General features: G+C 36.8%; 1 protein-coding gene across 3 annotated transcripts in view; it reads right to left on the bottom strand.

Moving 5' to 3' along the window:
* Nucleotides 1-1,074: 1,074 nt before the first annotated feature.
* LOC117317795 overlaps nucleotides 1,075-13,083 on the bottom strand; it is a 30,832-nt gene continuing 18,823 nt past the window's right edge. For 2 of the 3 annotated variants that reach the window (XM_033872733.1, XM_033872741.1), the window contains exons 8-14: nucleotides 11,249-11,397; nucleotides 8,551-8,649; nucleotides 7,469-7,605; nucleotides 6,071-6,201; nucleotides 5,568-5,615; nucleotides 4,642-4,841; nucleotides 1,075-3,966 (exon numbers count right to left, since the gene is read on the bottom strand). In XM_033872733.1, the coding sequence (XP_033728624.1) occupies nucleotides 3,678-3,966; nucleotides 4,642-4,841; nucleotides 5,568-5,615; nucleotides 6,071-6,201; nucleotides 7,469-7,605; nucleotides 8,551-8,649; nucleotides 11,249-11,397 (1,053 nt within the window). In that variant the 3' untranslated portion in view covers nucleotides 1,075-3,677. The remainder of the gene's footprint in view (nucleotides 3,967-4,641; nucleotides 4,842-5,567; nucleotides 5,616-6,070; nucleotides 6,202-7,468; nucleotides 7,606-8,550; nucleotides 8,650-11,248; nucleotides 11,398-13,083) is intronic. The other variant, XR_004530251.1, reaches the window with a different exon arrangement.

Raw genomic sequence — 13,083 nt, 5'->3', positions numbered from 1 at the left:
ACCAATCGGAAAACAACATGGCCGACAGGCAGCCATCTTGGATTTTGACAATTGAAGTTTGTTATCGCTATTTTTCAGAAAGTACGGAAGGGATCTTTCTCAAACTTTTTTGTAAGTTCCCCTTGGTCTGTAGTTCTGCATATTGCATCTTGGGACCAATAGGAAAACAACATGGCCAACAGGCAGCCATCTTGTATTTTGACAATTGAAGTTTGTTATCGCTATTTTACAGAAGGTACTGAAGGGATCTTTCTCAAATTTCATATGTAGGTTCCCCTTGGTCCCTGGTGTTGCATTTTGGGACCAATCCGAAAACAACATGGCCGACAGACAGCCATATTCGCTAAATCTTAAATTTTATATATAGGTTCCCCTTGTTTGAAAAGTACTAGAGGGCTGTTTCTGAATTTACACAGATTAGTAAGACTTAGAGGAAGGGAAAAGTAGAGAAAAGATCGATCTGACATGGAACCTATAAAGATCATTCAATGGTGGGCGCCAAGATCCCTCTGGGATCTCTTGTTAAAATATGGGAAGTGTTTTTATCTTTATGTTTCATATTGAATTTGAGATTTTTTAGTTCAGTTGAAATCAAAAGGAAAGATTACAGGTATGAAAAGTCAAGCAATGTAAAAAGGAAACATATGCTCTATGTTTAAATGTTTACTAGATCCATTCCCACACTGACTGTCTCTGTACTCCAGTATATATAGCGATAATCAACCTTGTTGATCCGCTTATGTTTACATATATATATAAATATATATATTAGGATGTCTGAATGAAATATAAATGTTGTTTGTTGATAATAACTAATGTAATGGTGTTTTTAACATGTATGAGTTAGATATGTATGCTGCCGCAGTAAAATTATTGTAAATACTCTGTTGATTTACTTTATTCTTGATTGAACCAGTTACTCATAGGTCTGGTATAATCAGTCAGTCATTGAAACTACAGTAGTCAATTAGCAACAAGAAATTCCTTACAACATACACATGATTAACAGACCATGTTCCTGAACGGACTGGGACATTTGATGGAATTGTAACAAAACAACAAGGAAAAAATTAGTTTAGATTTAATGATTTATTAAGCTGGAATGTAACAATAGTCATTCAGAATTTCTTCATGTATACAACTCGGATAAAAACAACTTGATGATCATCTATTAATTTGTAAAATGTATAATAAAGAATTTACAACCAATAGTAAATTACTATGCTCTCAATATATCCTCCTCACACGGATATCTGACATCTCCAACTCATATATCCTCACACGGATATCTGACACCTCCAACTCATATATCCTCACATGGATATCTGACATCTCTCACTCACATATCATATATCCTCACACAGATATCTGAAACCTCCCACTCACATATCATATATCCTCACACAGATATCTGACACCTCCCACTCACATGTATATCCTCACATGGATATCTGACATCTCTCACTCACATGCCTTTAGTTGAGCGTTCGCCCCTGTGAGGAAGGCTTTGGGTTTTGTCCCCTAGCCGAGACATACCATACGAGTCTTTAAAAATGGTAGTTGCTACTCCTGCTTAGCGCTCAGCATATTTGGAGTGGGACGACTGGTTTGCCCGTTGTCAGTATAATGTGACCGGGTGGGGTGTGCTGCTGGGTGTCTTCGGCAGTATGCTTCAGTGAGGTAGCACTTTAAATCGGCAAAAGTTCCGGCCTATCACATACGCACTCGCCACACACATGCATGTCGCACGCACGGGAGGCCGTCCTTAAATGACCTTAGATGTCACATATCATATATCCTCACATGGATATCTGACACTCCCACTCACATATCATATATCCTCACACTGATATCTGACACCTCCCACTCACATATCATATATCCTCGCACGGATATCTGACACCTCCCACTCACATGTATATCCTCACACGGATATCTGATACCTCCCACTCACATATCATATATCCTCGCACGGATATCTGACACCTCCCACTCACATGTATATCCTTACACAGATATCTGACACCTCCCACTCACATATCATATATGCTCACACTGATATCTTGCACCCTGAATAAGGTGTTGTATATCATCATAGTGATATGTGTTTCATAAATGAACAATAAGTTCAACCTTTTGGACCAAGATAAACGAAAACGGCCTAGGTCTTCATATTAGCAAATTTCATAACAAATTTACCTGTAATCTTTTTCAAATCTCAAGTACCGGCTTCATATTTCATTTATTTTCACTCATATTTTCTCTTTTTAACATGTGAATTAATTGTGTAACAGTAAAATAAACTATAATTGTAAGCCAAAATTTATGATCTCCCAGCTCCCATACAGGAAATCATCTACAGTAATCATGTACATGTAATAGCAGCAAGGTATTCATTAAAGTGGCATAACTCTGACAAAAATATTAAGATGAAAAACAAGGCATCACAGCTAAAACGAATCCCTTCATGTAGGCAACTAATACATAAAATAAGTGTTACAGACGAGATAGAAAGAGCAAGAATGATATGAATTCTATTTATTTTAATGATGACTTAGGTATCATATACATGTATACCCAGGTTGATTGCCTTACACTACACTATACCTAAGTGTAGGTTAGGAACAGTTAAGTACACTTATTAGAGATATAAGTGTAGTGTAGGATAGAGTAATTAACCAAGGGTATCCAACCATGATGTTGCTTTTATGGTATTAGGACAGACTTTTGGCAATAGACAGGCAGATGAACAGACAGATACCCTTATTTCAGAATGTTAACCTATAAATCTAATGCTTGAGGTATATATAGTTATATACATTTATATAATAAAATATCACAGATCACTTCAAATCATTATTGTAAATATCAGAGTCGGTTCTAAATCATTATTGTAAATATCAGAGTCGGTCCTATGTGGATGATGTATAAAACACCTGCATGTATAAATAAGGATTATCATCTGGTAACAAAAATAATGATTGATAACCTAATCTAAAACAGATCCTAATCTAAAACAGATTCTAAAGTGATTTACCTAATCTATAACAGATTCTAAAGTGATTTACCTATATCTGTAAATCTACGGTCTTAATCCACACGGAATACGTTCTGTAATGTACATATTGTAATTTCATGGAATGGACCTGATCATCACATATGGTTTATTTCTGGAACAAACCTGAATAATCACATACAAATTATCAAACAAGAAACTATCACTGGATGAAAATAGCCATGTATTTGATATGTCTAACTACTAATTAAGTATTGCTAATTAAGTAAATAAAAAAGTCATACAAAAATAAATTGATTCAAGCACCTGCATGTTTACCCAATTTTTGAGTATACAACTGTACAATAAATAACAAAAAATAGAATTGAACATTCATTGGATTGGAATCTACAGAGAACATAACAGCAGACATAGCACAATTAGAATAGGAAATTCTGAACAACCACAAAAATGTGTTAACAAAAATGTGTTAACAAAAATGTAACATAGTGTGTTAAAGGGAGATAATCTACAACTAAGGTACCAACCTGTGTGGAAATTTGTCAAGTGACTTAGGTAGCATAAAATCCCCACAAGTTTCTGTTTGATAAAGTTGGATGAAAGTGATATATTTTTAGGAGGGACATGATATAATGATGACCATACATCTCCATGTAACAGATCACAGTCGATGGTTCTCAATCACAGCCTCAATTGATATGGAACAACTCCGGGAGTTAGTCAGTCCTGTCCTTATAACATTAGTCCTTTCCTCGTCAGTAACAATTTGATCTGCTGTAGAAATCACTGCTGTGTTTGTATCACTTTCACTTTCCGATGACTGTTGTTGTAGAATCTGCTCTCCTTCATTAACAGGCTTTGGTTTTGGCAAAGTTTTTATTCTTCCTGCTATTGACAGTGTCGATACATGGCCCCGTTTGTAACAAATTCCTAAGTTAATAGCCAGCATCCTAGAAAACAGAATGTTTGGATTCTCGATCAGGACATATTTAGCTCACCAGACCTTAAATCTAAAACAGTCTCTGAAATCCATGGTTAAGTGGACTACCAAGTGATGTACATGTACATTGAGGCTCTGATATTGATAACACCGATATAATTACCGATATAATTACAAATAGATCCCTTCTTTTTTTTTTTTGGGGGGTGGGGGGGGGGGGGGAGATACCTTTTAACACAAATCTTTTATTATCACATGACACTACCGATGATGTACAGCAAACAGCAAACACTACCAATGTCACAGTGTCATTATTATACTTCAAGTAATATCAGTCACAGACACATTGGAAAAAAGGCAACAGATATACTGTCGTGACATAACAATGACGCTTTGAAGACAAAAGATATATATATATATATATATACAGTATCACAATTTTTACACTTGGTGGTCAATTTTGGTATAAATTTTTGAAATTTAGGATTTCGATTATTTTCAATTTTATGTGAGATTTCTGAAATTTGTCTTGATTATATTCTATTTGCAAAGTTTTGCTCAGAGACATCTATGAGATTATGTGTTTTACTGAAATAAGAACTTTAAGATTCTCATTTTGTATATCACAAAAAATACCATGCATCCCACCAACATGTGAATTGTACTCTCATCATCACAAACTTACCGGAGACAGGAGAATTCAACCAGCAGTGTGATTCCGATGATGAGGACATTGATGTAGGTCTGTGTAACATCCAGTGTATGGGAAATGGTATAAGCAGCAAACGGACAGCCGACCATGATGATGAGGGAGAAGAATGTCTGAACCCAGTGCCTCGGCTTCATACCCTTAGGGAGCCAGATTGATCCCACATGTAATTTGTACTGCAAATAAAAACATCTGTAGTGTCCTGTCATGTACCTAATTAATCTGTACAATATCACACCTGTAGTGTCCTGTCATGTTCCTAGTTAGTCTGTACAGTATTACACCTGTAGTGTCCTGTCATGTACCTAATAAATCTGTACAGTATTACACCTGTAGTGTCCTGTCATATACCTAATTAATCTGTACAGTATTACACCTGTAGTGTCCTGTCATGTACCTAATTAATCTGTACAATATCACACCTGTAGTGTCCTGTCATGTACCTAATTAATCTGTAAAATCATGACAGAAAAAACCTAAAGACAATTTAAGACCCAGGGCAGGAAACCATTCTTTTTCTATAGGTCCAAAAAATGTTTATGTTACAACAACGGAGTACGTAGCTGGGCAGCTGAACCCACATCTTTTCATGTCCGATGAGTGAATCCGGGAACCCCACCCATCTAGGTGAAAGGCAAGTAGTTTTGTTACCCCTATTCCACCTGACTACCCAAATACAAACATAATTATTATATGTGTCACACACAACTATATATATAGCATTTTATTCAACACTTTTGTCGGACGACGGGGGACTGTACTACATAGTCATATCAGATACTTTTCTACTGGTGTATGATTTTTCCCTTATGATGAATTTGAAATATGGGCAAGTTTTACCAGAAGAATTTGTAACCAGAATATCTAGCATTCAAGCTTGACTGAATCTCACTACTGCTTACCTTGACGTTGCACACTTTACATTTGAAGTCTCTGTCATCTTCAATGCACTGCAATAACAGAAATAGTAAGGAGGCTTTGACACACAATCTGGTCTTAATGATTTGTCAATCCTGATGGACATTATCCAGATAAGTACATACGTAACAGAACTATCAGTAAATCTTTTGACCAAATACAGAAACAAAAATTACAGTATCTTGGAGTTGAGTTGGTAACTGATAACTTGAAGGTCATACGACCAAATTCTACTTATTTTCAGAAGTACAGTTGATATAAGTGAAGTCAGATCAACAAACAGTTTGGATTTTAGTGAAAAGTAAACCAGATATATAGTCATTGTAACCATTTATCTGGTCAATGGTACACAGTTTTGTTCCAGGAACCATTGTTTGCCATCAGGAATAACCAATAAAGGTAAAAACATTATGTTATTTAAGTTTATTACACAGCAATTTGTGTTGTGAAACTGTTTATATGTACAAATTCATCTGATATTACTGACCTCCATGAGCCACTTGCGGAGACATTCGTGGTGAACGGTAGCCATGTCACCCTTACACTCACATGGCTGTATGAGATGTCCAGCATCCTGTCTTTCGGGGTCGTAACAGATCCAACAGTCATGCTTTCCATCTATGTGGTCACAAAACCAAACAATTAACGATGAATCAAAAAGATTACACCTTTTATATCATTGATTTATCAGATCCAAATGTAAAATTTATCATTACAGTCAAACTTGTTCTGCTTGTTTCTTGAGACCACAGTTGTGGAATTAAAATTGTCTGTCAATGCAGGTTATATCTCTTATTATACGTTAACTTATTGATAACTTTTAAGCTTTTCTTAAGAACATTCCATAATTGCAGTGAAGTATAAATGGGGTATCCTTTAAACCACTTTTGAGAAAACTCTGGATCTACAGTAAAAGGATCCCGCCTGAAGGTAGATGTAGAATAAACTTGTTCAATCTGTTGTGACCAAGACTGATTCAGACGTTCTGATAGTAAAATTGGTAATCTATATAATTATACTAACAACCTGGTTTTGGTTGTCTATACCCACAATACAGAAGTATATCAACAGTAAGATGGACATTCAACAGTGACACTTTGGTTACAGGAACCGTAAGACACTTACCAATGACACTTTGGTTACAGGAACCTTAAGACACTCACCAACGACACTTGGGTTACAGGAACCGTAAGACACTCACCAAAGACACTTGGGTTACAGGAACATTAAGACACTCACCAATAACACTTGGGTTACAGGAACATTAAAACACTCACCAAGGACACTTGGGTTACAGGAACATTAAGACACTCACCAGGGACACTTGGGTTACAGGAACTGTAAGACACTCACCAATGACACTTGGGTTACAGGAACATTAAGACACTCACCAATGACACTTGGGTTACAGGAACCGTAAGACACTCACGAAGGACACTTGGGTTACAGGAACATTAAGACACTCACCAATGACACTTGGGTTACAGGAACATTAAGACACTCACCAAGGACACTTGGGTTACAGGAACCTTAAAACACTCACCAAGGACACTTGGGTTACAGGAACATTAGGACACTCACCAATGACACTTGGGTTAGAGGAACCGTAAGACACTCACCAATGACACTTGGGTTACAGGAACATTAAGACACTCACCAATGACACTTGGGTTACAGGAACTGTAAGACACTCACCAATGACACTTGGGTTACAGGAACATTAAGACACTCACCAATGACACTTGGGTTACAGGAACCGTAAGACACTCACCTGTGACACTTGGGTTACAGGAACCGTAAGACACTCACCTGTGACACTTGGGTTACAGGAACCGTAAGACACTCACCTGTGACACTTGGGTTACATGAACCGTAAGAAACTCACCAATGACACTTGGGTTACAGGAACCGTAAGACTGATAATCTGTACTTCTGATGTATTTGTCTTCTGTACTCTCATCGAACACTGTTTTGGCAGAACTAAACAGTTTCTTTGGGTTGAGGACCCACAGATTTTCTGGACTGAAAATGTAACAGTTTAATAATGACACTGAAACCAACGTAGGTACAATCTGTATACTGTAGTTATCCTCAAATAAGCCCCCTCCCCTAGTGTAAAAATTTAGTACCGTATTCATTCTCATATAAGCCCCCTCCCCTAATGCAAAAATTTAGTACCGTATTCATTCTCAAATAAGTCCCTTACTTAATGTAAAAATGCAATACTGTATTCATTCTCAAATAAGCCCCCTCCCCTAGTGTAAATATTTAGTACCGTATTAAATCTCAAATAAGCCCCCTCCCCTAGTGTAAATATTTAGTACCATATTAAATCTCAAATAAGCCCCCTCCCCTAGTGTAAATATTTAGTACCATATTAAATCTCAAATAAGCCCCCTCCCCTAGTGTAAATATTTAGTACCATATTAAATCTCAAATAAGCCCCCTCCCCTAGTGTAAATATTTAGTACCGTATTAAATCTCAAATAAGCCCCCTCCCCTAATGCAAAAATTTAGTACCGTATTCATTCTCAAATAAGTCCCTTACTTAATGTAAAAATGCAATACTGTATTCATTCTCAAATAAGCCCCCTCCCCTAGTGTAAATATTTAGTACCGTATTAAATCTCAAATAAGCCCCCTCCCCTAGTGTAAATATTTAGTACCATATTAAATCTCAAATAAGCACCTCCCCTAGTGTAAATATTTAGTACCATATTAAATCTCAAATAAGCCCCCTCCCCTAGTGTAAATATTTAGTACTGTAGAAAAAGCTTCCTCCCTTGTGTAAACTATAAAACTGTAGCTCTCCTCAAATTTTTTTTCTCATCTTTTTCTTCCTATAAATAACAACAACTTGGCTTGCACAAGTTGTCTTTGTAAGAAGAAACTGAACAACTTTTCTCGTCAAATTTAGATATGATTGATGTAAATGTTTTAAGGTATATACTACATATGGGTTTATACCTTTTACAGTTCCACAGGACACAGGGAAACCAGACGGCCACACTGAACTCCACCACCCGGAACCCAATGTCATAGAAGTTCTGACTCAGGATTGGCAGTCTGTAATCAAAGTTTCACTTTACCTACTCTGTAAAATATACATTTCTACCTTGTATAACCCTTCCACTTGTATCATTTCATTAGAAATATCTTCATTAAACCTAGATTTATCAAATTTAGACAAATTCTTCTGTGTACCTTTCTGAACTACATTATATGTGTACTGGGTATTTTGTTTCAGCTATATAAAACAGTTCATCTTTGATTCTAATTTAACTGTGTTCATTTGTTTCCCTCTGAATAAAAGTGTACATTAATAATGTTTCCACTATAAAGTGTGTACATTAGTTCCCACTATAAAGTGTGTACATTAGTTTCCACTATAAAGTGTGTACATTAGTTCCTACTATAAAGTGTGTACATTAGTTCCCACTATAAAGTGTGTACATTAGTTCCCATCTATAAAGTGTGTATGTTAGTTCCCACTATAAAATGTGTACATTAGTTTTCCACTATAAAGTGTGTACATTAGTTCCCATCTATAAAGTGTGTATGTTAGTTCCCACTATAAAGTGTGTACATAAGTTTTCTACTATAAAGTGTGTACATTAGTTCCCACTATAAAGTGTGTACATTCCCACTATAAAGTGTGTACATTAGTTCCCACTATAAAGTGTGGACGTTAGTTCCCACTATAAAGTGTGTACATTAGTTCCCACTATAAAGTGTGTACATTAGTTTCCACTATAAAGTGTGTACATTAGTTCCCACTATAAAGTGTGTACATTAGTTCCCACTATAAAGTGTGTACATTAGTTCCCACTATAAAGTGTGTACATTAGTTTCCACTATGTGTGTACATTAGTTCCCACTATAAAGTGTGTACATTAGTTCCAACTATAAAGTGTGTACATAAGTCTTCCACTATAAAGTGTGTACATTAGTTCCGGGTATAAAGTGTGTACATTAGTTCCGGGTATAAAGTGTGTACATTAGTTTCCACTATAAAGTGTGTACATTAGTTCCCACTATAAAGTGTGTACATTAGTTTCCACTATAAAGTGTGTACATTAGTTCCCATTATAAAGTGTGTACATTAGTTCCCACTATAAAGTGTATACATTAGTTCCCACTATAAAGTGTGTACATTAGTTCCCACTATAAAGTGTGTATATTATTTCCCACTATAAAGTGTGTACATTAGTTCCAACTATAAAGTGTGTATGTTAGTTCCCACTATAAAGTGTGTACGTTAGTTTCCACTATAAAGTGTGTACATTAGTTTCCACTATAAAGTGTGTACATTAGTTCCCACTATAAAGTGTGTATGTTAGTTCCCACTATAAAGTGTGTACATTAGTTCCCACTATAAAGTGTATACGTAAGTTCCCACTATAAAGCGTGTATGTTAGTTCCCACTATAAAGTGTTACGTAAGTTCCCACTATAAAGTGTGTACATTAGTTGCCACTATGAAGTGTGTACATTAGTTGCCACTATCAAGTGTGTACGTTAGTTCCCATTATAAAGTGTGTATATTAGTTCCCATTATAAAGTGTGTACATTAGTTCCCACTATCAAGTGTGTAATAAGTTCCCACTATAAAGTATGTACATTAGTTGCCACTATCAAGTGTGTACATTAGTTCCCACTATAAAGTGTATAAATTAGTTCCCATTATAAAGTGTGTACATTAGTTCCCACTATAAAGTGTGTACATTAGTTCCCACTATAAAGTGTACATTAGTTCCCACTATAAAGTGTGTACATTAGTTCACACTATAAAGTGTGTACATTTGTTCCCACTATAAAGTGTGTACATTAGTTCCCACTATAAAGTGTGTACATAAGTTCCCACTATAAAGTGTGTACGTTATTTCCCACTATAAAGTGTGTACATTAGTTCCCACTATAAAGTGTGTACATTAGTTCCCACTATAAAGTGTGTACATTAGTTCCCACTATAAAGTGTGTACATTAGTTTCCACTATAAAGTGTGTATGTTAGTTCCCACTATAAAGTGTGTGCATTTGTTCCCACTATAAAGTGTGTACATTAGTTCCCACTATAAAGTGTGTACATTCCCACTATAAAGTGTGTACATTAGTTCCCACTATAAAGTGTGTACATTTGTTCCCACTATAAAGTGTGTGCATTTGTTCCCACTATAAAGTGTGTACATTTGTTCCCACTATAAAGTGTGTACATTAGTTCCCACTATAAAGTGTGTACATTAGTTCCCACTATAAAGTGTGTACATTAGTTCCCATTATAAAGTGTGTACATTAGTTCCCACTATAAAGTGTGTACATTAGTTCCCATTATAAAGTGTGTACATTAGTTCCCACTAGAAAGTGTGTACATTTAATTTAGTTCCAACTATAAAGTGTGTACATTAGTTTCCACAATAAAGTGTGTACATTAGTTCCCATTATAAAGTGTGTACATTAGTTCCCACTATAAAGTGTGTACATTAGTTCCCATTATAAAGTGTGTACATTAGTTCCCACTAGAAAGTGTGTACATTTAATTTAGTTCCCACTATAAAGTGTGTACATTAGTTTCCACTATAAAGTGTGTACATTAGTTCCCATTATAAAGTGTGTACATTATTTCCCACTATAAAGTGTGTGCATTTGTTCCCAATATCAACTGCCTACCTGTGTTTCCATACATCCTTAGTTATGTCAGACAGAAGAAATAGAGCCAAACAGAACTGGAACATGGCCTGGGAGACCAAACCCAGACGGGACATACTCAACTGCCACGGGTCTACATCGCTGTCTCCATTAGTAAATGCTCCACGGACCTACAAACAGACAGAGGATATTGTCACCTACAGACATACAGAAGATATTGTCACCTACAGACAGACAGAGGATATTGTCACTTACAGACAGACAGAGGATATTGTCACCTACAGACAGACAGAGGGAATTGTCACCTACAGACACATAGAGGGTATTGTCACCTACAAATACACAGAGGGTATTGTCACCTACAGACAAACAGAGGGTATTGTCACCTACAGACAGACAGAGGATATTGTCACCTACAGACAGACAGAGGATATTGTCACCTACAGACAGACAGACAGAGGGAATTGTCACCTACAGACACACAGAGGGTATTGTCACCTACAGACACACAGAGGGTATTGTCACCTACAGACACACAGAGGATATTGTCAACTACAGACAGACAGAGGGTATTGTCACCTACAAACATACAGAGGGAATTGTCACCTACAAACACACAGAGGGTATTGTCACCTACAAACAGACAGAGGATATTGTCACCTACAGACATACAGAAGATATTGTCACCTACAGACAGACAGAGGATATTGTCACTTACAGACAGACAGAGGATATTGTCACCTACAGACAGACAGAGGGAATTGTCACCTACAGACACATAGAGGGTATTGTCACCTACAAATACACAGAGGGTATTGTCACCTACAGACAAACAGAGGGTATTGTCACCTACAGACAGACAGAGGATATTGTCACCTACAAACACATAGAGGGTATTGTCACCTACAAACTTACAGAGGGTATTGTCAACTACAGACATACAGAGGATATTGTCACCTACAGACATACAGAGGATATTGTCACCTACAGACACATAGAGGGTATTGTCACCTACAGACAGACAGAGGATATTGTCAACTACAGACAGACAGAGGGTATTGTCAACTACAGACAGACGGACAGAGGATATTGTCACCTACAGACGGACAGAGGATATTGTCACCTACAGACAGACAGAGGATATTGTCAACTACAGACAGACAGAAGATATTGTCAACTACAGACAGACAGAGGATATTGTCACCTACAGACAGACAGAAGATATTGTCAACTACAGACAGACAGAGGATATTGTCACCTACAAACACATAGAGGGTATTGTCACCTGCAAACTTACAGAGGGTATTGTCATCTACAATCATACAGAGGATATTGTCAACTACAGACAGACAGAGGATATTGTCACCTACAGACAGACGGAGGATATTGTCAACTACAGACAGACAGAGGATATTGTCACCTACAGACAGACAGAGGATATTGTCAACTACAGACAGACAGAGGATATTGTCACCTACAGACAGACAGAGGATATTGTCAACTACAGACAGACAGAGGATATTATCACCTACAGACAGACAGAGGGTATTATCACCTACAGACAGACAGAGGGTATTGTCACCTACAGACAGACAGAAGATATTGTCAACTACAGACAGACAGAAGATATTGTCAACTACAGACAGACAGAGGATATTGTCACCTACAGACAGACAGAGGATATTGTCACCTACAAACAGAAAGAGGATATTGTCACCTACAGACAGACAGAGGATATTGTCACCTACAGACAGACAGAGGATATTGTCAACTACAGACAGACAGAAGATATTGTCAACTACAGACAGACAGAGGATATTGTCACCTACAAACACATAGAGGGTATTGTCACCAAC

Source organism: Pecten maximus, chromosome 2, assembly GCF_902652985.1.
Source record: "Pecten maximus chromosome 2, xPecMax1.1, whole genome shotgun sequence".
Taxonomy (NCBI): Eukaryota; Metazoa; Mollusca; class Bivalvia; order Pectinida; family Pectinidae; genus Pecten; species Pecten maximus.
The sequence above is the reverse complement of the archived record's forward strand: the minus strand, read 5'-3'. Positions and strand labels throughout refer to the sequence as shown.